At 59.3% G+C, this 27,062-nt stretch overlaps 1 protein-coding gene across 1 annotated transcript in view; it reads left to right on the forward strand.

The window, feature by feature from the left end:
• The window catches only part of NKAIN1 (sodium/potassium transporting ATPase interacting 1), a 33,085-nt gene extending 16,899 nt beyond the window's left edge, over positions 1-16,186 (forward strand). Inside the window, exons 2-7 of the mRNA XM_053999034.1 lie at positions 5,454-5,591; positions 6,462-6,542; positions 8,213-8,410; positions 9,042-9,102; positions 10,769-10,850; positions 14,394-16,186. Coding sequence (XP_053855009.1) covers positions 5,454-5,591; positions 6,462-6,542; positions 8,213-8,410; positions 9,042-9,102; positions 10,769-10,850; positions 14,394-14,403 — 570 coding nt within the window. The 3' untranslated portion in view covers positions 14,404-16,186. The remainder of the gene's footprint in view (positions 1-5,453; positions 5,592-6,461; positions 6,543-8,212; positions 8,411-9,041; positions 9,103-10,768; positions 10,851-14,393) is intronic.
• The last annotated feature ends 10,876 nt before the right edge of the window (positions 16,187-27,062 follow it).

Below are 27,062 nucleotides of genomic sequence, written 5' to 3' on the forward strand. Positions count from 1 at the left end.
CGCCTCGGCTTTCCCTCGGCGAGGAAAAGTTTCCTGGCTGGGAGGCAGGAGGGGAAAGGGATCTCAGGGCGGCGTTTGTGGGATGCTGCCAGCAGGAGCTGGGGCGTCGTGTCACAGCTCGGTAAAATATAAATGCGATTTATATCAGATTTTTTATCTCAGATTTTTTGTCAGAGGTAAATCGGTTAGACCAGCCTGCTCCTGGGGAAATCGGGAATTTGTGGTGTTTCCAGGGAAAAAAAAAAAAAAAAAAAGCCACAATCAAAATTCCCGGGGTTCTTACGGGGTATTGGAGCCAACCCCACAGTTTGGGAGCTGACGGGGCTCAGGGCTTTGTTTTAGGGGTGGAAATGAGGAGGAGCTTCCTCCTGGGTGAGAATCATCGGGAGGTGGTCATGGAGCATCCCCTCGCCATGTGGGAGCGCCGAATTCCCTGGATTTCAGCGTTCCCAGACTCTCAAGCACCGTGAAGGCTTTGGAGGGGGGCGGGGGATGTCTCTCTATGCCCTGCCTCAGTTTCCCTCCCCTGTGGTGGGGCCAGAACAGGATGGGCCGGGTTTGATCTGCTCCATTTAGGGGAAATAATAATAATAGTAATAGTAATAGTAATAGTAATAGTAATAGTAATAGTAATAGTAATAGTAATAATAATAAATTTATGAGCATTTACCAGCCCAAGGGTGCATTTCCCAGCCCTCCCTGATGGAACCCTCAGGGATGGATGGAGCCAGGAGCACGGACGTGGGAGCAGAGCTTGGAGGGCACCCAAGGGGTGGCACCCCGGGCTCCCGGGGGGTCCCAGGGATGGGGACGCCCCCAGGGATGGGGCAGATTCCATCGGGATCCCGGGCTGCAGCGTCCAGACAGGCGCATCCAGCCGGGGCTGCGTTCCCATGGCAACGCCGCCGGATGCGGGGAAATTAAATAAATAACTGGGAAAGGGGAGGGGGGATCCAATGGGAGAGAGGAGGGGAAGCCGTGGGGTGGGGGGTGGGTGCTGGGGGGGCCCTGAGCACCCCAGGTGTCCCCAGTGCCACATCCCGGGGACCAGGGATGCTCCAGCCAGGCGCTGGGAGCTCCCATCCGGGGGGGGGTTCAAAGGGGCCCCAAAACCTGCGGCATCCACCAGGGATTGTCCCAGCTGGGGAAAAGCCCGATTTGTGCCTCTTTCACCCCAATTCCTGCTCCTGCCGTGGTTTTGCTCCTGCATCGGGGCCTCTTTCCAGTGGGGGCCGCATCCTGCTCACCCCCAGCCGGTGCTGGAGAGCGATCGGCGCCTTTCATTTCTCTCCGTCTGCGATTTTATGAAGGTTTTTGCAGATGGAAGTAGGTCAGGAACTTGTTTCCAAGTCATTAAATGAAGTCCCGGGGCTCACAGCGCTCTTTGCACCTCCCTAATAACCAGCCGTGCTCTGCTCGCATTTAAATCGCGGCCTTTCCCCTTCCTGGGGCCGGCGCTGCGGGGTGGAGCCGCTCGCCACGGCTCCCGGGGCTCCTCGTGGGCAAGGGAGGGCGTTGGCAGAGCCAAAATGTCTCAAAAAGAGGGGCTGGGGAAGGGGTGAGCCTGCTAGGGGGTCGGGGTGGGGATGTGGGGTCCTGCAGCCCCTTTGGGGTGGGACCGGGGGCGGCTGGGGCCGGGCCGGAGCTCCAGGGATGCTCCATCAGCCCCGGCGCTGTGGAGAACATTCCCGATGGATCGGGCATCCTGCCGTCCCGCCAAACGCTGCCCCGGGGGGTTTCTCTCCAAACCCCGAGGGTTTTTTTGGGGGGCCAAAACTCCCAGAGGTGGCGGCGGCTCAGGGACGGGGCGAGCGAGGCTCTCGCTGCCCCTTCGGCCGCGGCACGCGAGGAATCAAAAACGGCCAAATCCCCTCAAAAGGCGGCGAAATGAAAAGTTAAATCCCTGGCGAGCCTCGGGCATATGGTGTGCGGCAGGAAATCAGCCGGCTGCAGGATGATGAGCCATCGGGGGGTCAGCAGCCCTGCCCGGAGGGGAGGGGGCTCAGAGCTCAGCCCGAGGTGCAGATGCTGCTGGCGGCTGAAGAGCAGCAGGTAGCCAGGAGCAGCGTCCTGCCTGCTCCGGGATCCGGCCCGGCGCCAGCTCCAGGATCCAGGGAGAGAGGGAAGGCTCCAGGGAGAGCTCAGAGCCCCTGCAGGGCCTGAAGGGGCTCCAGGAGAGCTGCAGAGGGACTGGGGACAAGGCCTGCAGGGACAGGAGCCAGGGAATGGCTCCCAGTGCCAGAGGGCAGGGCTGGATGGGATCTTGGGAACTGGGAATTGTTCCCTGGCAGGGTGGAGAGGGGCTGGGCTGGAATTGCCAGAGCAGCTGGGGCTGCCCCTGGATCCCTGGCAGTGCCCAAGGCCAGGCTGGAGCAGCCTGGGACAGTGGGAGGTGTCCCTGGTGTGGAATGGGATGGATTTAAGGTCATTTAAGGTCCTTTCCAACGCAAACCATTCTGGGATTCTCTGGTTCCAGGAGGAGCCGCTGGGCAGGAAGGCTCCTGCTTTCCAAGGGTGCTGGGTGTGTTCACCCAGCACTCCCCGCCTCGCACTCGGATTCCAAGCTCGGTTTCCAAGCTCGGTTTCCAAGCTCGGTTTCTCAGCTGTGGTGGGGAAGGGGCTGCTTGGTGACCCTGCAATGCTCCCGGCACAGCCAGAGCAGGATCCAGGTTTCCCACGCTCCTCGTGGGGATTAAGGACTGGGAAAACTTGGAGTGATGGGATGGCTCTGAAAAAGGTGAGGGCGCCAAAGCCGACGGCTGATTCAGGGAGAGAGGAACTCCTTCCCTCTTAAATTTGGTGCCAGCACGCTGGGAAAATCCCATTTTCCTCCAGCTCTGCCTCCCGGTGCCATCTCCCTGAGCCCCGGCTGAGCTCGTGTCCCCTCCCGGCAGTGCCCTCCCCACGGGTGTCCCCTCCCGGCAGTGCCCTCCCCACGGGTGTCCCCTCCCGGCAGTGCCCTCCCCTCACCCACTGGTGGAGTTTGGTCCTTCCCGCTGCAAACAAAGCCCTCGCAGGCTGGGATGAGCGGGACCCGGTGCCCGCCCCCAGCTAATTGCTGTGATTTGCTGCCGAGCGAAGTTTTGGGGCGGATCGATGAACTCGTGAGTGTTTAATTAAGAGGGAGCCCTAAAACTCGTTGCATCGATCAGCTGCAGGTTTATCTTAATTAGCAGTGGGATGGCGTTTGCATCCCGGCTCCGGAGAGGGGAGAGGCGCGTGAATGGGGCTGGGAGCAGCGGGAATTCCCATTCCAGGGGCAGGGAGGGTGCTCTGAGCCCCACGGAACAATTCTGGCAGTGTTGCATGCTGCTGGGAAGCTCCTTGGGGTGATGCTGAGCCCCGGGGCCAGGGCTGCTGTCAGCGCAGGGCTGGGGGTCCTGCAGGTCCCTCCCAGGGACATTTTACCCCCTCAGGATCGGGGACGATGCTCCGGGGGCTGGAGCAGCCTGAGCAGCAGCTCTGAGCTGGGGCTGCTCGCTCAGCCCCGCAATTCCCCGGGCAGCGGCACCAAACCTGGACTCTCCCGCTGGAGGTTGTGCCTCAGTTTCTCCACTCATGAAACACGTGGGGTTGGCCTTGGGATGTCCTTGGGATGCCCCCGGCGGGCGGTGAGAGCCGGGGAGCTGCAGCCACGCTGCCTTTGTGAGTCTCTGCCTCTTAACCTGAAGCTGCATCCCATGGAAAAACCGAGATCTGCTCTTCCCACGGAGGGAAAAAGCTGGAATAGCACACCCAGGGAGCAGCGCTGGAGGCTCCAGCAGAGCTTTGTGGTGCAATTAGCAGCCCCTAATTAGCTCATCCATGGGGAAACTGGGGTGTTTATCCCGAATTCTGCCTCTTTGGCGTGGAGAAGGGTTTGCTTCAAGCAGGGTCTTCCCAGCTCCTCCTCTCCCAGGCCATCCCGGCTGGAATTAAGGAGCCACACGGGGGTGATCCCTTCACTCCAGCTCCATGGGATGCCCTCAGAGGCTCTTCCCAGCCCCATCCCTCAGCCTGGAGCATCCAAAGCTCCCATCCAGCTCCCGCTAAGCAGCGCTGCCGACAGCCCCCAGACGGATGGGTGGCCATAAAACCCCGAGCACTGCGCTCCCTGTATCATTCATTATTTACATTCCTCAATTTAGGAGATTTACAGCCCGGCTGTGAGTATTTCCAGAGGCTGTTTCCTCGGAGAGTTGAACAAGCAGGGAAGTGAATTCAGTTTCAGCGCAAGCAGCTTTGTCCCGGCCCCAGAGATCCCGGGGCTGCTGCTCCGCGGCTTTGCACCGCCTTTAATTAAAATCAGAGTCCTGCTGGCGCTGATCCAGCGGATCCTATCCCAGGGGTAGGGTAGGGGACGGGATATCACAGCCCTAGGGTGGAGCTGGGCTGAAATCGGTGGGAGTTAGAGCCCTCACAAAGGGAATTTGGAGCTTTATGGATGGGGAAACTGAGGCACGGCTGGTGTGTGCACATCCTCGGGAAAAACTCAGGCAAGGACTTTCCCCACCTCATTAATTCTCCCCTGTAATTAGGACTCGCTAAGTCAGGCTGGGATGATGCCTGGGACCCCCATGGGTTCTCCCCTAATTCCAGATCCCTCTGGGAGCTGCTGGGGGATGGAGGGGGGATGCAAACCCCTGTTTTTCCTGTGATTTTCAGGATAAACTGCCCCTTTTTCAGGCAGAAAACTGGGCAATGGTGCTGTGGGGTGGATGGAGGGCCCTGAAGCTCTCAGGGCGAATCTGGGCCACCTCAAAGAGTGACAGGACAGGGCTGAGTAAGACAAATGGAAAAAAATTTGGGTTTTCCAGGCTGCTGCCGACCTGTCCCTGCACCTTGTGGTGTGCCAGCACCCTCAAGTTCCCTAAAACTTCCTCCAAAGTTCTCTAAAAAACCATGGCCTCATCCAAAATCCCCATTTTCTGAGTTAAACCCATCGCTGAACGTTCCAGAGCTCCCACCTCGCCTTTGCTCAGCCCTTCCTTGGAGCTAATCCTGTGATTAGGAGCAGTGGAGCCACAAGTAAGTGCTGGGGTCAGGGATGGATCCCCTCGGCTGCCGGGGGGATTTACCTGCCCGCAGCACGGCCCCGTTTGTGGATTACAGATGGAAACGGCCATCAGAGCCCGACGGAGCCACGGAGGATGGGCTGGAAAAGGAAATACGGCACCCGGAGGCTTTTCCCATCACAAACCATCCTCCAGGATGGGTTTTCAGCAGCGCCCAAGCTCTGAGTGATGGGAAAGTGAGGCACACAGGGGGCTGTGGGGTTGCATCTCCCTGGGTTCCCCTTTTAGCTCCAAATACCCTCAGTAAACCACGGTTACTGGCCAGTGCCCCACACGGACATTCCAGCCCACCCCAACCCGTTATCCAGGGAATTCCCAGCCGTTCCCAGCCGCTCCTTGCCTCCAGCCCCCCGGGGGTGCCCGGCCCTGACCCCTGCCCCCTCCCCTGCTCTGTTGCAGGTCGCGGCGCTGGAGCGGCAGATCTTTGATTTCCTGGGATACCAGTGGGCCCCCATCCTGGCGAACTTCTTACACATCATGGCCGTGATTTTGGGTATTTTTGGGACCATCCAGTACAGATCCAGATACCTCATGATGGTAGGTACCACCCTGGGGGTGCAGCAGCGTCAGCGCCGGGGGGGCTCGGCCCCAGCTCCCTCCTGTACCCCCGGGAACAGCAGCTGCGGCTGCTCCGTCCCTGCAAGTGTCCAAGGCCAGGCTGGACAGGGCTTGGAAGGGCACAGTGGGATTTGGGAGGCGTCCCTGCCGTGGCAGGGGTGGGAACTGGAGCCCTCACAAAGGAAATTCAACGAGAATTTGGAGTTTTATGGATGGGGAAACTGAGGCGCAGCTGGTGGATGCACATCCTCGGGGAAAAAAAAACTCTCCCCACTTTCCCCACCTCATTAATTCTCCCCTGTAATTAGGACTCACTAAGTCAGCCTGGGATGATGCCTGGCGCCCCCATGGCTTCTCCCCTAATTGATGAACTTTAAGGTCCCTTCCACCCCAAACCGTGCTGTGATTTTGTGATTCCACGATCCAAACCCGGACCCCCGTGGATGCAGCGGGCGGGGCGGGGCTGGAGGGGGTGCAGCGGGGCTGGAGGGGGTACAAAGGGCTTGGAGGGGGGTGCAGCGGGTCCGGAGGGGGGTACAGCGGGGTTGGAGGGGTTACAGCGGGGCTGGAGGGGGTGCAGCGGGTCCGGAGGGGGGTACAGCGGGTCCGGAGGGGGTGCAGCGGGTCCGGAGGGGGTACAGCGGGGTTGGAGGGGGTGCAGCGGGTCCGGAGGGGGGTACAGCGGGTCCGAAGGGGGTACAGCGGGGTTGGAGAGGGGTACAGCGGGTCCGGAGGGGGTACAGCAGGTCCAGAGGGGGTACAGCGGGTCCGAAGGGGGTACAGCGGGGTTGGAGAGGGGTACAGCGGGTCCGGAGGGGTGCCCGTGCCCTGACCCGTCTCCTCCCGCAGTACGCCGTGTGGTTGGTGCTGTGGGTCGGCTGGAACGCCTTCATCATCTGCTTCTACCTGGAGGTCGGGCGCTTGTCACAGGTAACGCCCGCACCTTCCTCCTCTTCCTCCCTGCATCCTCCTTCCCCCCGTCCTTCCGTCCTTCCGTCCTTCCTGCTGGCCCGCCCTTGCGCTCCTCCTCCTCCTCGCCTTCCTGCTCCCCCAAAAGTGCCCCCCCAGAGCCGGGGGTGCCCCAGCCCCGCAGCACGGAATTCCCACGGGATGGGATGGACAAATGGACAGTTCAGAGAGGCAGAGCGGCCGTTCCCGGACCCAAACTGAATTTCCTTTATCTCCGCTGAGGGGATCAAGGAGAGGCGGAACACCAGGAACGGGATGAGCAGCGGCAGGGAAGTTCGGGGCAGAGTCTCTGGCAGGGATGGGGAGGGCAGTGGGTGGGAGGAGGACACCCCCCTGCTGTATAATCCCAATTTTCCCCGGATTTCTGGGGCTCCCAGCCATGGCTGGACGGCATTCCCGGCTTTGGGACGTCACCCTGCGGCCACGGGGTGAGGATGTGAGCGGGGCTGTGCCTTCACCACACCCTGCGCTGTTAAATTTCGCTTTTACACGAAAAAAAAAGCGCAAAACTTCCCGCGGGGATGGGGCAGCACCGGCTGCTCTGAGGGAACCTTTGGCCCCAGGGCGGGGGTCCCTGTGCGTCCCTCCCCGATCTGGGGCTGCGGGGACATCGCGGAGGGCTGGGGACAGCCAGCTCCGCTCTCTCCGTGCTGCCCCAAGCAGGGCGAAGCCTCCTGGGGGTGTTCCACGGCTGGGAACATCTCCCCGAGCAGCTCCAGGGCATTTGAGGCTGTCCCGGAGCGCTGGGTGCGCAGCAGGATGGGGGGAGCGGGAGCATTCCCTCCCACCGCGGGTTTTTGTGGAAATCCCCGGTGCCCGTCCCAGCTCCCCCTCGCCCGCTTCCCTGCGCCTCAGCCACATCCTCCAGCTCGGCAAACCCAAACCCACGCGCTCCCTTTCGGGGGTTTTTGCCGCCCCCAGCAGCGAAAACCTTTTAATCCCAGATCGGTGATTTCCTGCGGGGGATGCTCAGCCCCAGCACAGCCGAGAGCTGGGGGGGGGGGGGCAGAGAGGGGCTGGGGGGGCTCTCTGTGGGATGGTGGCTCCCCAGGGGTACCAGGGGTCTCTCATGGGGTGGAAAGGGGCAGCCAGGGGCTGAGGATTCTCCCCCTTGCAGGGGGCTGCTGCCCGCCCAAAGCCACCCCACAGCTGCTGGAGAGGACCCAGGCAGAGCCCCAAAGCTTGTGAGGGGCTGACGAGGAGGGGACATGCTCCAGGGGGACCCTGCAAGGCTCCCTGGGAGTGGGATGAGTTCGTGGCACCCCAAAAGCCCAGGGGAAGCAGCAGGGGCTGCCCTGCGTGCCTGGACACGCTGATGGGGCGCTGCCATGCTCCCATCCCTGCGGTGGCAGGAGGCAGCATCACAAACACCTTCCCTGCCGCTCTGGTGCCCGCCCTGTGACACCCATCCTGTCACCTGGGCGTCACCCGGGTGCTGCCTGGGCAGATGTCCACGGTGCCAGCACCGGAGGAAGCCCCGAGCACCGGGGCCGGGCATCAGGGAGATGCCCTGCTCTGATCTCAGGGAGCATCCCTGCCTTGGGAAAACCCATTTCCTGTGCAACCCTCCCGCAAAGAGCCTCGGATCCGCCATTCCCCTCCTCCTCCCGCCCCTCCTCCTCCTCCCGCAGGACCGAGACTTCATCATGACCTTCAACACCTCGCTGCACCGCTCGTGGTGGATGGAGAACGGCCCGGGCTGCCTGGTGACGCCGGTGCTGAACTCCAACCTGGCGCCCGAGGACCACCACGTCATCACCGTCAGCGGCTGCCTGCTCGACTACCAGTACATCGAGGTGGTGAGCAGCGCCACGCAGATCTTCCTGGCGGTAAGCGCGCCCCTCCTCACCCTCCGTGCCCAGCCGGGAATGGGGCAGGCGGGGGGATGGCACTGGGCTGAGCAGAGGCGCCCTGGCGCCCCCATCACGCATTTCTGTCACCCGGAGAGGAGCACACAGAGCCCTGCCAGCACCCCGGGCGTGCGAACCAGCCCAGAACTTGTCAGCTTGAGGGCTGGATGCTGCAGGGATGGAGGAATCACTCCCTGGGAACGAGCTGCTGGAATGTGCTGCCTGCTGGGAGGGAGGGTCCCCCCTCCCGGTGACTGTCACCCCCTGTGGGGAGGTGGCAGTGGGTCGCACCTGGAGGCAGAGATCCCTGAAATAGAGCTTGAAGGGGAATCAGAGTCCCCAAAGGGGCTCCCAGCACTGTGTGGGGCTCAGCACCCTCTGTGGGGTGCCAGCTCCAGCCCCTTCAGGGGCCCCCTCCTTGTGCAGCTGAATCCATCCAACCCTGCTGCACCCCAAACGGCACCGGGATGGGCTCTGGATGGTCCCAGTGCCCCCCAGGTCACCCCCAGTGCCCCCAGGTCACTGCCAGTCCCCCCCACACTGGCACCGTGCCCGCTGTGCTGCCCATGACCCCATAACCAGCCTCTCCCTGCCCCCTGTTTTTCCGCAGCTCTTCGGCTTCGTCTACGCCTGCTACGTCAGCAAAGTGTTCCTGGAGGAGGAGGACAGCTGTAAGTGCCTTGGCTGGGGGGGACAGGGGCACAGTGTCCTCGGCTGGTGCCACCCTGAGCAGGATGGCAGCTCCCAGCGGGGTCTGGGGAAGCCGTGCCCGGGTCCCAGGCAGCTGAGGAATTCCCTTTAGTTGGGTTTTTGCCCCATTTTCCCAGCCCTGGTGAGGCAGAGCTGCTGGGGTGTGACAGGGCAGCTGTCACCCCCCTTGACAGCCACAGCAACCTGGGGACACTGTGTCCCTGGGCTGTGTCCCCACTGCCAGGTTTTCACCCCAAAACAGGGGCAAAACAGCACTTTGGGCAAAGGGAAGGCTAACTTTTATCCAGTCTGTTCTGCTCTTCTGCTCCCACCCCGGCCCCGGTGAACCAGGTGCTCGGGGCTGTGGCTGTCCCAGTGCATTGAAAGCTCATCTGCCCTTAATTAATTCCCACCAGCTGGGCTGGGCCACAACCACCCGGATTCGCTCCTTCCCGGGATCAGCACCGGGATCAGCACCCCACCCATGCCACGGACCCACAGGTGGTCCCAGCCCAGCCCCCGTGTTTTCCCTCCTTTCCCATGGAAATAAAACATCTCCGTGGGGAATTGGCCTCTGCCTGCGGGAACAACACCTTTCCAAAAGGATTTATCCGGCGCTGGCGGCTCTGGAGCGCATTTGCGCTCCCACAAACTCCCGCATCCAACACAATTTTAATATTAATGCTGCCTCAGCCCGGGATGCAAATGCATCTTTTTAATGGAATATCTTATTAGATTTGGAAATGGATGGATGGCGTCAAAATCGAGAGCTGGCAGAATATTGAGTCAGGAAGGGAAATATTCCGGGAGAGGGGGGGATCTCCCCTGGAGCTCTCAGCTCTTGGACACCCATGGATGACCCACCCCAATGTGGGATTTGGGGCGCTGGGGATCCTGCAAAGGTTGGATTTCTCGGCCTGGCTGCACCCGGGGTCCATCCCTGTGCTGGCTGTGCCGGGGAGAGGGGTCAGGTGTGGGGAAACACGGGGTGATCTGGGAGAAGCTGGGTACCCGCAGCCACCCAGGGCATGGCCACCCACCCAGGGCTGGGTGAGCAGCAGCGGTCCCTTCTGCTCTGGTCCAGTTTGTGGTTCTGATTTATTCCCCTGGGGATGCAGCACCGGCATTCCCTGGGATGCTGTGGTGGATCAGGATCACCGAATCACGGGATGGTTTGGGTGGGAAAGGACCTGAAATTCCATCCCATCCCACCCTGCCATGGCAGGGACACCTCCCACTGTCCCAGAGTGTCCCAGAGCCCAGCCTGGCCTTGGGCACTGCCAGGGATCCAGGGGCAGCCCCAGCTGCTCTGGCAATTCCAGCCCAGCCCCTCCCCACCCTGCCAGGGAACAATTCCCAATTCCCAAGATCCCATCCAGCCCTGCCCTCTGGCACTGGGAGCCATTCCCTGGCTCCTGTCCCTGCAGGCCTTGTCCCCAGTCCCTCTGCAGCTCTCCTGGAGCCCCTTCAGGCCCTGCAGGGGCTCTGAGGACCTCCCGATTGCCCACTGAGAAGTCGCATTTCCCTGGGCTGTCGCATTTTGCTGGGATGCAGCTGCAGCTCGGGCTGTTCCCCATCCCACGGGATGCAGGGAATCTCCCTGCTGCCCCTCCCGGCTCACCCCGCTGCTCTCCCGCCTCTCCCCAGTTGATTTCATCGGCGGCTTTGACTCCTACGGCTACCAGGCGCCCCAGAAGACGTCGCACCTGCAGCTACAGCCGCTCTACACGTGAGTCCCGGGGTGCTCAGGGCTGCAGGACCCCTCGGGGAGCCCAGGCGCTGTCCCAGCTCACTTTTGGGGCTGTGCATCCCCATCCCCATCCTCTGCGGAGGATCCCGGCCGCGGGTTGTGCTCGCCGGGTTGTGTTCGCCGAGCTCCCCTCGCCGTGCCCGCGGGAGCAGCGGCTCTCCAGATAAGCGCGGCCGCCTCCTCCTCCTCCTCCTCCTCCTCGCCCTCCCTTCCCCATTAAGCCGAGCTCGATAAACACTCCAGCGAGATAAGGCTCGCAAATCTAAAGGGATTAACCTCGAGCAGGCTCTGCCCGCTGCCAAAAATTAATTATATTTTAAGCCTTGTATGCAAATTCAAGGGTAGGCGATGCCATTAGGGAGGGAAAGAGGGGCTGGGAGGGGACAAATCCATCTGTGACACTGCCGGGCCCTCCCTGGGGACACTGATGGGGTGGAGGGGAGCACCCATGGGTGCTGTGCCCCCCCCCCGCACGGGGCTGGTCCTTCCCTGAGAGCCGCCAGCCCCTGGGTGTGGGTGGGACACAGCTGGGGACACGGCTGGTGGCATTGGCACCCCCCGGTGCCAGCAGCCACATCCTGGGGGTTACTGGGGTGTCCTCCTGCCTGTTGGGGGGACCCAGGAGTGCTGTCCCATGGATGGGACACGTCCCCTGTGTCCCTTCAGCCCTGCCTGGGTGGCACTGGGCAAAGCCACCACGGGCAGAGGGACAGGGGAGCCCGCCCTGCCCCCCGTGTCACCCCCCAGGGGCACAGGGGGTGCCAGGGGGTGCCGCAGGCCCAGCACGCCCCGGCGGCTGCGGGGTCAGTGCTGAAAGCTGCAGGATTTGGGGAAATCAGCTGAAAAATCCATTTCAAGTGCTGGGAACAGCAGTTCTGGGGACACAGGGGACACAAAGGCTGCCGGCAGAGGAGGCTGGGGCTGTCCCCAGGTGGGGACACCTCGGGTCCTGTCCCAAATCCCGGGAGATCGTACCCTCCCTGTGCCCTCTGCCAATCCAGCGTCCCCCTGGCACTGCCCCACTGCCGGGGACCCAGCTTGGGCTGTGGGGTGACACCAGGACACTGCCACCACCCTGCCAGCTCGCCCCTGTCCCCAGCGGCTCATTAATGACCCACTGATTAATTAATGCAGCTGTCATTTCCATGGCCCCTCCATCCCCCTCTGCTCTGGGACTCGGGGGCGCCCCTGTCCCCAAAGTGGGGGACACGTGGTGGCTCATGGAGGGGACAGGGACAGGGAGGGGACACCGGGGTCCCGCTGCTCCTCTCAGCAGCGAGGGGACAAACAAGGGCTGGCCTGGCTCTGGGGGGCGGGTCACTCGTGTCCCCAGTGTCACTCATGTCCCCAGTGTCACTTGTGTCCCCAGTGTCACTCGTGTCCCCAGTGTCACTCGTGTCCCCAAGGCCACTCGTGTCCCCAGTGTCACTCGTGTCCCCAGTGTCACTCGTGTCCCCAAGGCCACTCGTGTCCCCAGTGTCACTTGTGTCCCCAGTGTCACTCGTGTCCCCAAGGCCACTCGTGTCCCCAAGGCCACTCGTGTCCCCAGTGTCACTCGTGTCCCCAAGGCCACTCGTGTCCCCAGGATCACTCGTGTCCCCAGTGTCACTCATGTCCCCAGGATCACTCGTGTCCCCAGTGTCACTCGTGTCCCCAGTGTCACTCATGTCCCCAAGGTCACTCGTGTCCCCAGTGTCACTCATGTCCCCAAGGTCACTCATGTCCCCAAGGTCACTCGTGTCCCCAGTGTCACTCGTGTCCCCAGGGTCACTCGTGTCCCCAAGGTCACTCGTGTCCCCGGGGCCAGCTGTGTCCCCAAGGTCACTCGTGTCCCCAGGGCCAGCTGTGTCCCCAGTGTCACTCGTGTCCCCAGTGTCACTCGTGTCCCCAGGGCCACTCATGTCCCCAGGATCACTCGTGTCCCCAGGATCACTCGTGTCCCCAGTGTCACTCGTGTCCCCAGTGTCACTCGTGTCCCCAGGGCCAGCCAGGCTGCAGCCACAGCAATTACAGCTCATTCTGCAGTTTCTAATTAGCTGTGATTGAATTAACGGCGACATGGGGAGGTCTGGGAATAATTACAAGAATAATAGAAATAGCATTATTATTATTATTATTATTATTATTATTATTATTATTATTATTGTGGTGATAACAATAGCAACAACAATAATAAGGAAAACCTGTGATATAACAACGGCTTAATAATGGAAATGAAGTAAAACATAATAACAAGAATAATAGTAGTAGTAATAGTGGTAATAGTTGTAGTAGCAAGTGTATTATTGTTATTAATAAAAATAAAAACGACAGTAATGGGGAGAACTTGTGGGGTAACAACTGTTTAATAATTGAAATGAAGAAAAATATAATAATAATAATAATAATAATAATAATAATAATAATAATAATAATAATAGGAGCTGCATTATTATTATTACTAATAAAAAATAACCATAATAGAGAAAATCTGTGGGGTAACAGCAGTTTAATAACTGAAATTAAAAATATATAATAACAGGAATAATATTAATAGTAGTAGTAGTGATAGTTGTAGGAGGAGCTGTATTATTATCAATACAAATAAAAATAGCAACAACAATAACAGGGAGAACCTGCGGGGTAACAACAGTTTAATAACTGAAATTAAGCAAAAGATAACAAGAAGAATAATAGTACTGGCAATAGTAGCAGTAGCATTGTCATTATTATTGATAATAAAAATAATAAAATTATTAATAATAACAACGACAACAATGCTGATTATGATAACAACAATAATAAAAATAAAAATAAGAACCAAAAATAGCAATAAAATTATAACAGGCACAAGAAGAAGAGAGAGGAATGAACCCCAAGAACACCGTGTCCCCACGGGAGGGGACACCAGCCCTGCTCCCCAGCCGCCCTCTGGCATTTCTGGGGGTGGAAGGAGAGCAGTGACCCCATGAGAGGTCCCTGCCCCGCTCTGGCCACGGCTCTTTGTCCCCACGTGGGGACACAGGATCTCTCCCTCCTGTCCCCTTTTTGTCCCTTTGTGCCTCTTTGTCCCCACGTGGGGACACAGGATCTCTCCCAACCCCTCCTGTCCCCTTTTTGTCCCTTTGTGCCTTTGTCCCCACGTGGGGACACAGGATCTCTCCCAACCCCTCCTGTCCCCTTTTTGTCACTTTGCGCCTCTTTGTCCCCACGTGGGGTCACGCCGTGGGCTCCGTCCCAACCCCTCCTGTCCCCTTTTTGTCCCTTTGTGTGCCTCTATGTCCCCACGTGGGGACACAGGATCTCTCCCATCCCCTCCTGTCCCCTTTTTGTCCCTTTGCGTCTCTTTGTCCCCACGTGGGGTCACGCCGTGGGCTCCCTCCCAACCCCTCCTGTCCCTTTTTTGTCCCTTTGTCCCCACGTGGGGACACAGGATCTCTCCCATCCCCTCCTGTCCCCTTTTTGTCCCTTTGTGTGCCTTTGTCCCCACGTGGGGTCACGCCGTGGGCTCCCTCCCAACCCCTCCTGTCCCCTCTTTTCCAGCTCGGGATAACCGGGAGCCAGCGGCGCCAGGACCCCGCGGAGCCACCACCCCCTGCTGCCACCACCCCCGGTGCGACGGGGCCACCACGGCGAGCCGCCCGTCCCCTCCTGCCCCCCCGGGACATCCCAAAGCCAGCGCCGGGAGCCGCTCGGCCGCCCCACGGAGCCCGAACCCGCCGGGCTGTGCCACCCCCCGGGCTCGCAGCCTGCCCGCGATGGGGACACGGCGACAGCGGGGAGGTGGCAGCGCTCACAGGACACCGCCGGCCTCAGTTTCTCCCAGCCTGGCTTTTCCTTGGAGCAGCGGAGCGGGACGGGTTTGGGACAGGGACAGGCACCGGCACCGCCCTGGGGACAGGCGGGCTTGGGACAATTTCCTGAAAACGCCGGATCTGGGCTCAGACTGGCCCCAAAAACGGGGATTTTGCTCCCAGCGGGAATTCTCCAGCCCCCCACACTGGGACGAAGCAGCATTGAAGGGGCTCGCCCTGGGACGCTCCGAGAAGCCGGATCTGCCCATCAGCATCGCCTCGACGCCCAGATTTGGGGACATGGGGGGGCACCCAGGACCTCGAAATCCCCCTGCACCCCCCTCCCTCCCACATTTTGGGGGCCTTGCTCCGAGCTGGGAACAGCGACGCTGCTGCGGCACCGCCCCTTCCCAGCCGTCCGAACGGATCTGATGAATGTTTTGGGTTGCTTTGGGATTTTATTCCCCCCCCCCCCCCCCCAATCATTTCTTTGGGTTTTTATTTAATTTAAAGTGCCTGAGTAGACTCTGGCTGAGCCGGGCCCCCCCCCCCCAAGGCTGACACCGTGCCTTCAGCATCGCTGGGACCCCCCCAGGGCCATCCCAAACCTCGCCCAGGGCCGGGGGTCCCACCCTGGTCCCTTCATCCGGGGGGGGCTCGGTGCCAAACTCATCCGTCAGGGACACCGGCACGGGGGGAAGGATTTTTGGGGGTGGGAGATGGGCTGGGCAGGGATTGCTTTGCAGGAGGAGGATGGGCTGGGAAGGAAAAGCCTTGGAAGGAACTGGAAGGAAACAAAAGGAGTTTCCTGGAGTGTCCCAGCTCCCCGGAAGCTCCTCGCTCTCCTTTCCGTGGGATCTCCCCCAGGATCCCTGGATCTGCTCCGAAGGCCGCCCTGCACTCCTGGGAGCTGGGGGGTTTGGGTGGATTTCACTCCCAGCTGTTTCTCCTCCAGTGCCAGGGCAGTTTTTTACACCCTGGGCTGGTTTTTTTGTCCCTTCCCAAGAGGGAGCCCTGGAAGTGCCAGGGCCCGGGAGCTGGGATGGGCTGAGCCCCCCACAGCCCCCCGCCACCTCCAGCCAAGCTGCGAACTCTACAGGCAATAACTTTTCCACCCTTTGCCCTTCTTTTTTTCCATGGAAAATCGTGGTTTTTTTCAGGCAGTGATCCCCCTCATCCTCCAGAACATATTGCCATCCCCAAGCCCTGGGGCCAGCAGCATCTCTGGGGTTTATTTTCCATTCCAGGACCAAGGATGCTCCACTGACCTGCTCTGGGATGGGATGGGATGGGATGGACAGGCAGACACTCCCCCGCTCCCAACCCTTCCCAAAGCCAGCAGGAAGCAGCAGGCAGAGCTCGCTGGCATTAAAGCTCTTGGGAAGAGCCTCCCCCGCTGGGCTCCACAGGAGCTGGGCACGGCGCTCCGGGACCTTGGGTGTTTCTGTTCCGTTGGCTTGGTTTTCTATGAGCCCGTCTTTGTAACGTGAATCGAGGATTTCTTTTCTATTCTGTAATTATAAAAGTCAAAGGAAAGTTTCAGCTGGTGCTGTTCTGCTTTGGGGCACCTCCCTTCCCCAGGCAGTTCAGGTGATTAAGGTGAGGGTGGTTTTTAATTTTTTTTTAAATTTTTTTTCCCTCTTTTTCCCTTCCTTAATACTGCCACCTCCCTCCTCAGGGCTCTGAATGCCCCAGATTTCCCCATCTTATATCATGGAATGGTTTGGATTGGGAAGAGACCTTAAATCCCACCCAGTGCCACCCCTGCCATGGCAGGGACACCTCCCACTGCCCCAGGTGCTCCCAGCCCCAGTGTCCAGCCTGGCCTTGGGCACTTCCAGGGATCCAGGGGCAGCCCCAGCTGCCCTGGCAATTCCAGCCCAGCCCCTCCCCACCCTGCCAGGGAACAATTCCCAATTCCCAAGATCCCATCCAGCCCTGCCCTCTGGCACTGGGAGCCATTCCCTGGCTCCTGTCCCTGCAGGCCTTGTCCCCAGTCCCTCTGCAGCTCTCCTGGAGCCCCTTCAGGCCCTGCAGGGGCTCTGAGCTCTCCCTGGAGCTTCTCCTCTCCAGGGCAGCACCCCCAGCTCTCCCAGAGTTCCAGAGGGGCTCCAGCCCTGGAGCAGCTCCGTGGATTCCTCTGGGCCCTCTCCAGCAGCTCCAAATCCTTGATTTCGGTGGCTCCAGGGCTGGGGACAGCTCTTCAGCCGGGTTCATCTCATGGCCACAGCGCTCCAGCATCCCACAGACCTCCAGCCGCAGCGTCCATCCCGCCGCGCTCCTCCCCAGGCGGGCGGGAGGAGCGAACCCTTCCCCTGCCCTCCCCACGGATCTGCCTCTTCCCAACAACCTCCCAGCCCAGCCCGGCCCAGCCCGGCTCAGCCCAGCCCTGCCCAGCCCAGCCCGGCCCAGCCCAGCCCAGCCCTGCCCAGCCCAGCCCGGCCCAGCCCAGCCCAGCCCTGCCCAGCCCAGCCCAGCCCAGCCCAGCCCGGCCCAGCCCAGCCCTGCCCTGCCCAGCCCGGCCCAGCCCAGCCCCGCAGCCGGGCCGGGCTCGCCGGGAAATCCTCCAGAGGTGGCGGAGCTGCAGCTTCGCCCTCCTGGGAAGGGCGGTAGAGCATCAAAGTGGAGGCTGGAATAGACTCCTTAAAGTGGTTTTCCGTTAAAACCTTTAATTTTGGGACACAACTCTGAGTTCATAAGCACGGGTTTTAGAGCCAGAATCGTCTTTTGAGAGCAGCTGGGGGAATTCTTGGGACGGGGCAAAAGCTGTCCCAAATGTCACTTGTGCCGTGTGATGTCCCCACCGCGCTCCCACCCGAGCCTGGAGCCGAGTGCAGCATCCCAAAAAACCATCGGGGCACCCCAGATTTAAAATCCAGTGCGTGTGGGGATTGCATTGATACTCACAGACACGGGGGGGTCTGGGGGGGTCGCTCTGAACCCCTCCCACCCTGGCCCCAGCCGGTTCATCTGCACAGCCAGGTCCCGTCCCCACTGCCCCGGTCCCCTTCCCTGCATCTCCTGTCCCCTCCCCACGCCCCTGTCCCCTCCTCAGCCCCGTCCCCTCACACATCCCCTGTCCCCTCCCCAAACCCCTGTCCCCTCCGCAGCCCCTGTCCCCTCCACAAACCCCTGTCCCCTCCTCGTCCCCGTCCCCTCCGCAGCCCCTGTCCCCTCCGCAGCCCCTGTCCCCTCCACAAACCCCTGTCCCCTCCTCGTCCCCGTCCCCTCCGCAGCCCCTGTCCCCTCCGCAGCCCCTGTCCCCTCCCCACGCCCCTGTCCCCTCACACAGCCCCTGTCCCCTCACACATCCCCTGTCCCCTCCGCAGCCCCTGTCCCCTCCCCACGCCCCTGTCCCCTCCGCAGCCCCTGTCCCCTCACACATCCCCTGTCCCCTCACACATCCCCTGTCCCCTCCGCAGCCCCTGTCCCCTCACACATCCCCTGTCCCCTCCGCAGCCCCTGTCCCCTCACACATCCCCTGTCCCCTCACACAGCCCCTGTCCCCTCACACATCCCCTGTCCCCTCACACAGCCCCTGTCCCCTCCGCAGCCCCTGTCCCCTCACACATCCCCTGTCCCCTCACACAGCCCCTGTCCCCTCCCCACGCCCCTGTCCCCTCACACATCCCCTGTCCCCTCACACAGCCCCTGTCCCCTCCCCACGCCCCTGTCCCCTCCGCAGCCCCTGTCCCCTCCGCAGCCCCTGTCCCCTCACACATCCCCTGTCCCCTCATACATCCCCTGTCCCCTCCGCAGCCCCTGTCCCCTCACACATCCCCTGTCCCCTCCGCAGCCCCTGTCCCCTCACACATCCCCTGTCCCCTCACACAGCCCCTGTCCCCTCCCTACACCACTGTCCCCTCCGCAGCCCCTGTCCCCTCACACATCCCCTGTCCCCTCACACATCCCCTGTCCCCTCACACAGCCCCTGTCCCCTCCGCAGCCCCTGTCCCCTCCCCACGCCCCCTGTCCCCTCCCGGCGGGGCTGAGCTGTCATTCCCGAGTGCGAGCAGCGCCCGGGCTCCCGAGCAGAGCCCCCAGCGCGGCCGTAACCAGGAAGGGCAGGAAGAAAAACGAGCTGATTTTCTTCCATCGCAAGCCCGGCAAAGAAACGGCGGAGGAGCAACAAAGGATTAATTTTCCCTCCCGCAGCCGCCGGAGCCCGGCGAGTCACAGATGTTAAGGAGTAAAAAAGCCGCTTTCAGAGCCTCCAACAAAGGCATAGAGACGCTTTTCAGGGGCTCGGGGATGCGGGGATCAGCCAGCTGGGGTGCTCCTAGGTGTGCCGGGATGCCGGGGAACGGAGCAGTGAGGTGTTCTCACTGAACCAAACCCAGCCAGGGGCGCGCCCGGGGTTTGAGCCCTCCCGCTCTGCCTCCTGAGCGAGCAGGGATGGTTCTCCAGGGGTCCCAGCCAGGTGGAGATGTGGCAGCCCCTCCTAAAACCACACCACGACATGACGCGGGGGGGATGTCCCTGTTGTAAAATGCAGGCGAACCCAGTGGGAAGGAATGACGATGTCCAACATCCTCAGTTCAGAAGGCTGAATGATTTCTTTATTATTACTAATATATTAATATATTATATAAAGGAAGACACTAAAACTACAAACCTACTTTCTCTAACTACCATATCTAACTACTAACAGCTCGTGGCCCTCTCTGAGGGTCCAGTCACAGGTGGGTTGGATTGGATTGGATTGGATTGGATTGGATTGGATTGGATTGGATTGGATTGGGTTGGGTTGGGTTGGATTGGATTGGGTTGGGTTGGGTTGGGTTGGGTTGGGTTGGGTTGGGTTGGGTTGGATTGGATTGGATTGGATTGGATTGGGTTGGATTGGGTTGGGTTGGGTTGGGTTGGGTTGGATTGGATTGGATTGGATTGGATTGGGTTGGATTGGGTTGGGTTGGATTGGATTGGATTGGATTGGATTGGATTGGATTGGATTGGATTGGATTGGGTTGGGTTGGGTTGGATTGGATTGGGTTGGGTTGGGTTGGGTTGGGTTGGGTTGGGTTGGGTTGGGTTGGATTGGATTGGATTGGATTGGATTGGGTTGGATTGGGTTGGGTTGGGTTGGGTTGGGTTGGATTGGATTGGATTGGATTGGATTGGGTTGGATTGGGTTGGGTTGGATTGGATTGGGTTGGGTTGGATTGGATTGGATTGGATTGGATTGGATTGGATTGGATTGGGTTGGGTTGGATTGGATTGGGTTGGGTGGGGTTGGGTTGGGTTGGGTTGGGTTGGGTTGGATTGGATTGGGTTGGATTGGATTGGGTTGGATTGGATTGGATTGGGTTGGGTTGGGTTGGGTTGGGTTGGATTGGATTGGATTGGATTGGATTGGATTGGATTGGGTTGGGTTGGGTTGGATTGGATTGGGTTGGATTGGATTGGATTGGATTGGGTTGGGTTGGGTTGGATTGGGTTGGATTGGATTGGATTGGATTGGATTGGATTGGGTTGGATTGGGTTGGATTGGGTTGGGTTGGGTTGGATTGGATTGGATTGGATTGGATTGGATTGGGTTGGATTGGATTGGGTTGGGTTGGATTGGGTTGGATTGGATTGGATTGGATTGGATTGGATTGGATTGGGTTGGATTGGATTGGGTTGGGTTGGATTGGATTGGATTGGATTGGATTGGATTGGGTTGGATTGGGTTGGGTTGGGTTGGGTTGGGTTGGATTGGATTGGATTGGATTGGATTGGATTGGGTTGGATTGGGTTGGATTGGGTTGGATTGGGTTGGACTGGGTTGGATTGGGTTGGATTGGATTGGGTTGGGTTGGATTGGGTTGGGTTGGATTGGGTTGGGTTGGATTGGATTGGCCACCAGCCCCAAACAATCCTCACCAGAATCCAACCAAGCAATCACCCCAGGTAAACAATTCTCCAAGCACATTCCACATGGGAAAAACAAGGAGCAGAAATAGAAATTGTTTTATCTTTCTTTCTCTTTGTGCACCTCTATGAAAAATCGTGAGAGAGAGACAAATGTGCTGCCACATGTCCCCAGAATCCCCAGCCCGTCATCCCTGGAGAAAAGCTCTTTTCAGGGCTCCCCTCATCTCTGGTCCCCGCTGGAAGGTGACACGTGGATGGGTGTCACCCAGACGGGCACTGCATGGAGGTGACACCTGCCTTGGTGGCACATCTGGGGCTTTCTCTGCCGGCCGTGGTGCAGCCACAGGCACAGTCTTTCACTCCATATATCTCTCTCTTTATCTATATCAAATATATTTTATAGATATGAACATATTTTATGAACATATATTATATGTATATATGAGCATATTATATTTTATATGAACATTTTGGAACACATATTTATGTGAACATATAAATATAAGTATAAACTATAAACACAATAATAACTATAACTATGATATAAATATATTTCTAATAAATATAAATATAAATATAAATATAAATATAAATATAAATATAAATATAAATATAAATCTGTGGCCCCATCAGTCCCCAGGATGAGCAGCCAGGATGCCCTTGCTGGAGCACAGCAAGGTCCTGCTCTGGTCCTGCCCTAGATCCAGCTCCAAATCAGCCGGGTTTAGCCTCAGGAAGGCGCTGAGGACGGGGTGGAGGCAGCCGGAGCACGGCGTGGGCAGTGAGGGTGGAGTCTGGCAGGGATTCGGTGCCAGTGCCACCGTGGGCAGGGCAGGGGACACTGCTGGGAGCGGGGGGAGGTGGCAGCTGGCACGGATGGCAGGAGAAGCTCCAGGGTGTTCCTGCACCCTTCCCTGCCCTTTGCCACGGCATTCCCCGCGCTCTTCCTGCCTCCGGGGGCTCTGGTCGCAGCCCTGGGCGCTGCAGGATTCCCAAACTCGCCCTGCACACCCCATTAACCCTTTGGGCTCTGCCCTGCTCCTGCCGCAGCAGCCAGGGGGGTGTGCGGGGGCGGGGAGGCAGCGCCTGGCAGGCACGGGAAGGGGTGGGAAAGGCCTCAGGAGTGGCACAAGGACTCACATCCCTTCGCCACCAGGAGAGCAAGACCCGAGTGTGGTCTGGAGTAAATCCCTGTGGTTACAGCCTGGATGGCTGCAAGAACAGGGAAAATCGGGGAAATTCCCACTGGGACTGGCTGAACAAACCCTCCCGGCTGGGCTCGAGGTCCCTGCGATCCCGTGTCCCTCTGTGTGAGCAAAGCTTGGCTCCTGCTGACCGTAAAAATGGTAAACTGTAAAAATGATAAACTGTCAAAATGATAAACTGTAAAAATGATCTGCAAGCGCAACTCCCAGGCCGTGCCACCACCACCCCAAAGTGTCACCTCTTGGGGGCTGCTCCCTGCCCTCCTCCCTCTCAGCCTCACAGGAGGGGCAGGGCGGCTCCAGAGGGCGGCTCAGCCCTGCTAAGCACGGAATTGCTGCCTCCAAAGGACACCGAGGCGATTTGGCTCCCGAGCCAGGCGTACCTGAGCTCCCATCCGAGCAGGGAGCTCCCAGCAGGAGCTGGGAGGAGCTGGGAGCTCCGGGATGCTGCTCCTGGAGGCGCAGGGAGGATGAGGGAGCTGAGGGATGTCGGGCAGGGCAGAATGGGGCCGGGATAAATCATTCCTGGCCCCAGGGAGTTACAGCTCTCTCTCCTTTCCACCGGGAGATTTTCCCGGCAGAACCATCGAGCTCCAGCTGCTCCGCAGGCAGCTCCTTCGGGCTGGGAGGTTCTGGAGCTCGGCGGGGACAGGCCAGGAGTGCCAGGAGGTGTCCGGGCTGTGCCCCGGGCTGGGCTGCAGGAGGGAGGAGCAGCAGCCCCCGGCAGAGCCGTCGGAGCCGGGGGCAAGGAAAGGTGGAATGAATCGGCCTCCACGTGCCCCGAGGCACAGCCCCGAGCCCAAACCCCGCGTGTGCGTGGCACAGGGATGGCAGGAGCTCCGCGGGGCCAGGGGAGAGGGAGGAGGCGCCAGGGAACGCTGGGCAGCACGGGAGGTGCTGGGGAGGGGGTCTGGGGGGACCCTGGTGGCGCTGGGGGCTGGGTCTGGGAGCGGAGAGGCTCAGCCTTCCCCCCTCAGCCTGCATTGCTCAGCAAACCCTCCTGGGTCTCTGCAGAATTGCTCAGACAGGGGAAAAGCAAAAACATGTCAAGCACCAAATTTCTGCCCTTCAAGCTCCTTCCAGCCTGGCCAGGAGTGGCCACGGGGGTCCCCTTGTCCCTCTCTGCCCAGGGACAGAGCCAAGCCTGCCTGGGCCGGGGGTGTCATGCAAAAACCCCTCATTTGTGAACCTGTAATTAAGGACTGCACAGCCTGAGGGGGCTGAGCTAAGGTTGCACAGGCAAATGTAATGGTGTTTTTTCCTAAATTTGAGCCCAGGAGTGTGCAACTGGCAGGGTGGTGGCCTTAGAAACGTGACAGTTTCGAGGCCGTTGATTTCTCTTAGCGGGGAACACGACAGGAAATGTTTGGAAGGTGCAAGGAGCAGATAGCTGTGCCCTGGGGAGGGCCCCAGGCCCCCCCAGCAGCATCAGCTCCTTGTCACCCTCTCCAGTGTGACAAGGACGAGAGCAATTTGGAGAAATTAAACACCAGTAAATAAGGTCTGGGGAGCTGGAAGCAAAGAGTGGGTTTGAGGACTGGGAAAACCCAGCTGCCAGACAAATATTGCAAAAGAGAGTCTCAGAATATCCTCAGCTGAAGGGACCCACAGGGATCATCCATTCCAACCCCAGGCCCTGCCCAGACACCCCAAAAATCCCACCCTGGGCATCCCTGCAGCGCTGTCCAAAGGCTCCTGGAGGTCTGGCAGGTTTGGGGCTGTGCCCATTCCCTGGGGAGCCTGGGCAGTGCCAGCACCCTCGTGAGTCCCCGCTCACCCCTGGCTCCTGTGTGAGCTTTGCTGCTCTGTGACTCTGCTCCAGTAATGGTAAATATTGTCCAACGTGCACAGAAATGCCAATAAATAGCTCTGGCTGCAGGGGGAGGATCCCCTGGTCTCCCTGTTGTGCTCCAGCCCGGCTTGGTCCTGGAGATGCTGATAAAAAAAAGGAAGAGCGACTTTCTGCAAAGAGAGAGAGAGTGGAAGAACAAAGGGGAATGGTTTTAAACTGAAAGAGATTGAGATAAGATATTAGGAGGAAATTCTTCCCCGGGAGGCTGGGGAGGCCCTGGGACAGGTGCCCAGAGCAGCTGGGGCTGCCCCTGGATCCCTGGCAGTGCCCAAGGCCAGGCTGGACTGGGACAGTGGGAGGTGTCCCTGCCATGGCACTGGATGGGCTTCGAGGTCCTTTCCAACCCAACCCATTCCAGGGTTCCGTGATCCTGTCAGAGCAGCAGGAGGAACTCAGAGCATCCCTCTCCCGTTTCTCAGCCCAAGGAAGAAGGGCTGATGCAATGCAAATGAGAAGCTGGGAGCTGGCAGAGGGAAATCACTCCCCAGAAATGCAATCAGGCCGTGGGGCTGTGAGGAGAAGTCATGCGGACAGGAGGGCAGGAGGCTTCCAAAGGGCTGAGTCACGTAATTGCCCGTTGAGAAAACCCAGCCTCCGTGTCCTTAATGATAACAAACGAGCTGGAAACCTTCATCAGCCTCCTGCTTCAGAGCGTTAATGACAGAATCTGGGACAAGGAACGGGGTGGGGGATGATCCCCAAAGAGGGGAGTCTCAGCAGCCCCTCTGAGGAGGTGCTGCCACTCCAACCACGGCAGCATTTAGGGACAAGGAGGGAAATGACCCCAGGCAGAGTCTGCCTCCCTCACCATGGGGCAGCCCCCGTGTCCCAGCCCCCCCTCCTGGTGCCCACCGGGCAGGTGTGCGGGTGGAAGGATCCGGCTGGGATTTTGGGGTTGATGCCTCAGGTTCAGCTTTTCTGTTTTTCAGGTTCTGTGCTGCTTTGGTGTGTGGGTCTGAGCTTCACATTATGGGATGGTGAGCTCTCTGCACAGAGCAGGGAGACAAAACAATTCCTGCTCCAGCTGGGGACCGAGGACAAATGATCCAAAGCTCAGGCCCAGGAGCACAAACAGCGTGGGCTGGAGAGAGAAAAACAAGCAGGATGGGACTTCATGGGCTGGGGCTATAATTGGACAATTAACTCCAAGATGCTAATGGACCAAAACTCATAAAAATGTGAAATCTCATGACCAAGCTCACTTTCCCTTCCATCTTGGAGCCATCCGGGCAGAGCCACGACCGTGGCTCCGATACTGCCGGGGTGAGGCCTTTGAAAGCTCTTCAATAAATCTCTTTATTCCCCTTAACTCCATCTAGGCTCTGTTCCAGCTCCTTAAGGCATCAGGGGGACCTAGGGAGGCCACACACAGGGCCAGGCCTGGCTGTGGCTGCCCTGGGGTGTTTGGAGGGACAGGTGCTGCAGGTGAGATGTCCCGAGCAGGGACAAGGCTCCTCCAGGCCCTGGGAGCGCTGCCCATGGGTCCTGCAGCTCTTTCCCAGCTGGACCTGAGCCACGGGCAGCAGTGTCACTCAGCAGGGACACCGCTGCCACCTCCCCCCCAGGCTGAAGGTGCCACCAACCTGAGCTCTCCTGCCTGGAGCTGCTTTGTGAATGAATGTTCAATCCCACCCGCTCCCGGGTCTGTGCTCCATCCAGCAGCTCAGCCCTCACCTGTCTGCAGGGCAGAGCTCTGGCACCCCAGCTGCTCACATTTTAACCCTCCAGCCTCTCTCCCCGCTCCTGATTTCTCTCCCCACGATCCCTGCAGGGTTTGGCAGCTGCTTCAAAGGGCTGCTGGAAAGGTGGGAATGTGAGCAGGGCTGTGACACGTCTCGGCAGCGAGGATCGGGGCAGGGGGGGAAACCCAGCTGGTTTTTAAACCAAACATGAATTTCCTTTTTCCTGGTTTAGAGCTCTGTCGGGTGTTTGTGTGGCTGCTGTTCCTGCAGGTTTCTGAACTCCATCCTCATTTTCAGTGTGGCAGGGGGGTGCAGAGGGGCACTCGGCGATCCCTTCCAATGACACTTGACCCCCAGTGCCTGCCAGAACAAAAAAAACATTTGTCTAGCAAGCATTTTCCTGACCAAAACATTCCTTGCTGCCTGGGCTGTAGGGAAAACACCTTCTTGACCCTACAGAGTGAGAAGAAGCCCCGTGTGTCTCTTATCCTGGATTTAAACTATTATGGAGCCCATAAATCCATCCTGGGTTTATCTCCACTTCTCCAGGGCATTTCTCACTGCCAGCCTCTGGCTGTCCTCTGCAGTGGCTCCGTGAGCTGTGGCAAACTGGAGGAGGGACAGCAGAGGACATCACTGGGATTACAGAACCATGGAATGCTTTGTGCAGGAAGGAACCTTAAAGATCATCTAAATCCAACCCCCTGCCATGGCAGGGACACCTCCCCCTGTCCCAGGTGCTCCCAGCCCCAGTGTCCAGCCTGGCCTTGGGCACTGCCAGGGATCCAGGGGCAGCCCCAGCTGCTCTGGCAATTCCAGCCCAGCCCCTGCCCACCCTGCCAGGGAACAATTCCCAATTCCCAAGATCCCATCCAGCCCTGCCCTCTGGCACTGGGAGCCATTCCCTGGCTCCTGTCCCTCCAAGCCCTCATTAATAATCTCTCTCCACTTTTCTTGTAGCTCCTTCAGGCACTGGAAGGTGACGATTTGGTCACTCCAGCACTTGTCTTCCAGGCTGAGCAACCCCAGCTCTCCCACCCTTTCCTCCCAGCAGAGCTGTTCCATCCCTGTGTCCATCCTGGTGTCCTCCTCTGGACTCTCCCAGCGGCTCCATGCCCATCCTGTGCTGGAAGCCCGTTCCCCTGGGAAGCAGAGGCATTGGCATGGCCCTTTCCTCACCATGGGACGTGGCATGGCTTTGCCAGCAGCTTCCCTGAACACAGGGAGGAAACAGCGGGATCTGAGCAGCCTCAGGGCATCCCCCAGAGCAGCTTTGTCCTTCCACCAGGGACTGGGGACTCCATGCACAGCTCAGCACAGCCCTAAGCCCAGCTGGTGGGTGGGAGCTGCTTAAAAACTTTCATTTTGGGGGGCTGTATTTTCACAAGAAGAAGCAGCTCTGCAGCCAACACCAAACTCTCAGACCCTGCTGTTGCCAGGTGGGTCCGCAGCCACGCAGCCAGAATTCCCTGCAGCCTCCCATAACCACAACATTTCAGCAGCCGCTTTTAGACACTTGGCTGGGACTCCTGAAAAAAAAAAACAAAACAAAAAAAAAAAAAACAAAAAAAACCAAAAAAAACCCAAAAAACAAAAACCCATCTGCTCTGGGTGTCTCAACACGAGCGTGGAAAGGAACCCGTGGGCGAAAGGTGTTGGTGGAAAGCAGGGGTTTATCCGATGGCTCAGAGCTGCTCAGAGCCCAGGGACGTTCCCCGGCCGCTGCCAATGACAGGTCCAGCTCAGGAAACCTTTCCATCAAGGTGGCACTGGGAAGGCCCCTGGTTTCAGGTGCCTGGAGCAGTGGATGTGCTCAGGAGCTG

This window comes from Vidua macroura, chromosome 25 (assembly GCF_024509145.1).
Source record: "Vidua macroura isolate BioBank_ID:100142 chromosome 25, ASM2450914v1, whole genome shotgun sequence".
NCBI lineage: Eukaryota > Metazoa > Chordata > Aves > Passeriformes > Viduidae > Vidua > Vidua macroura.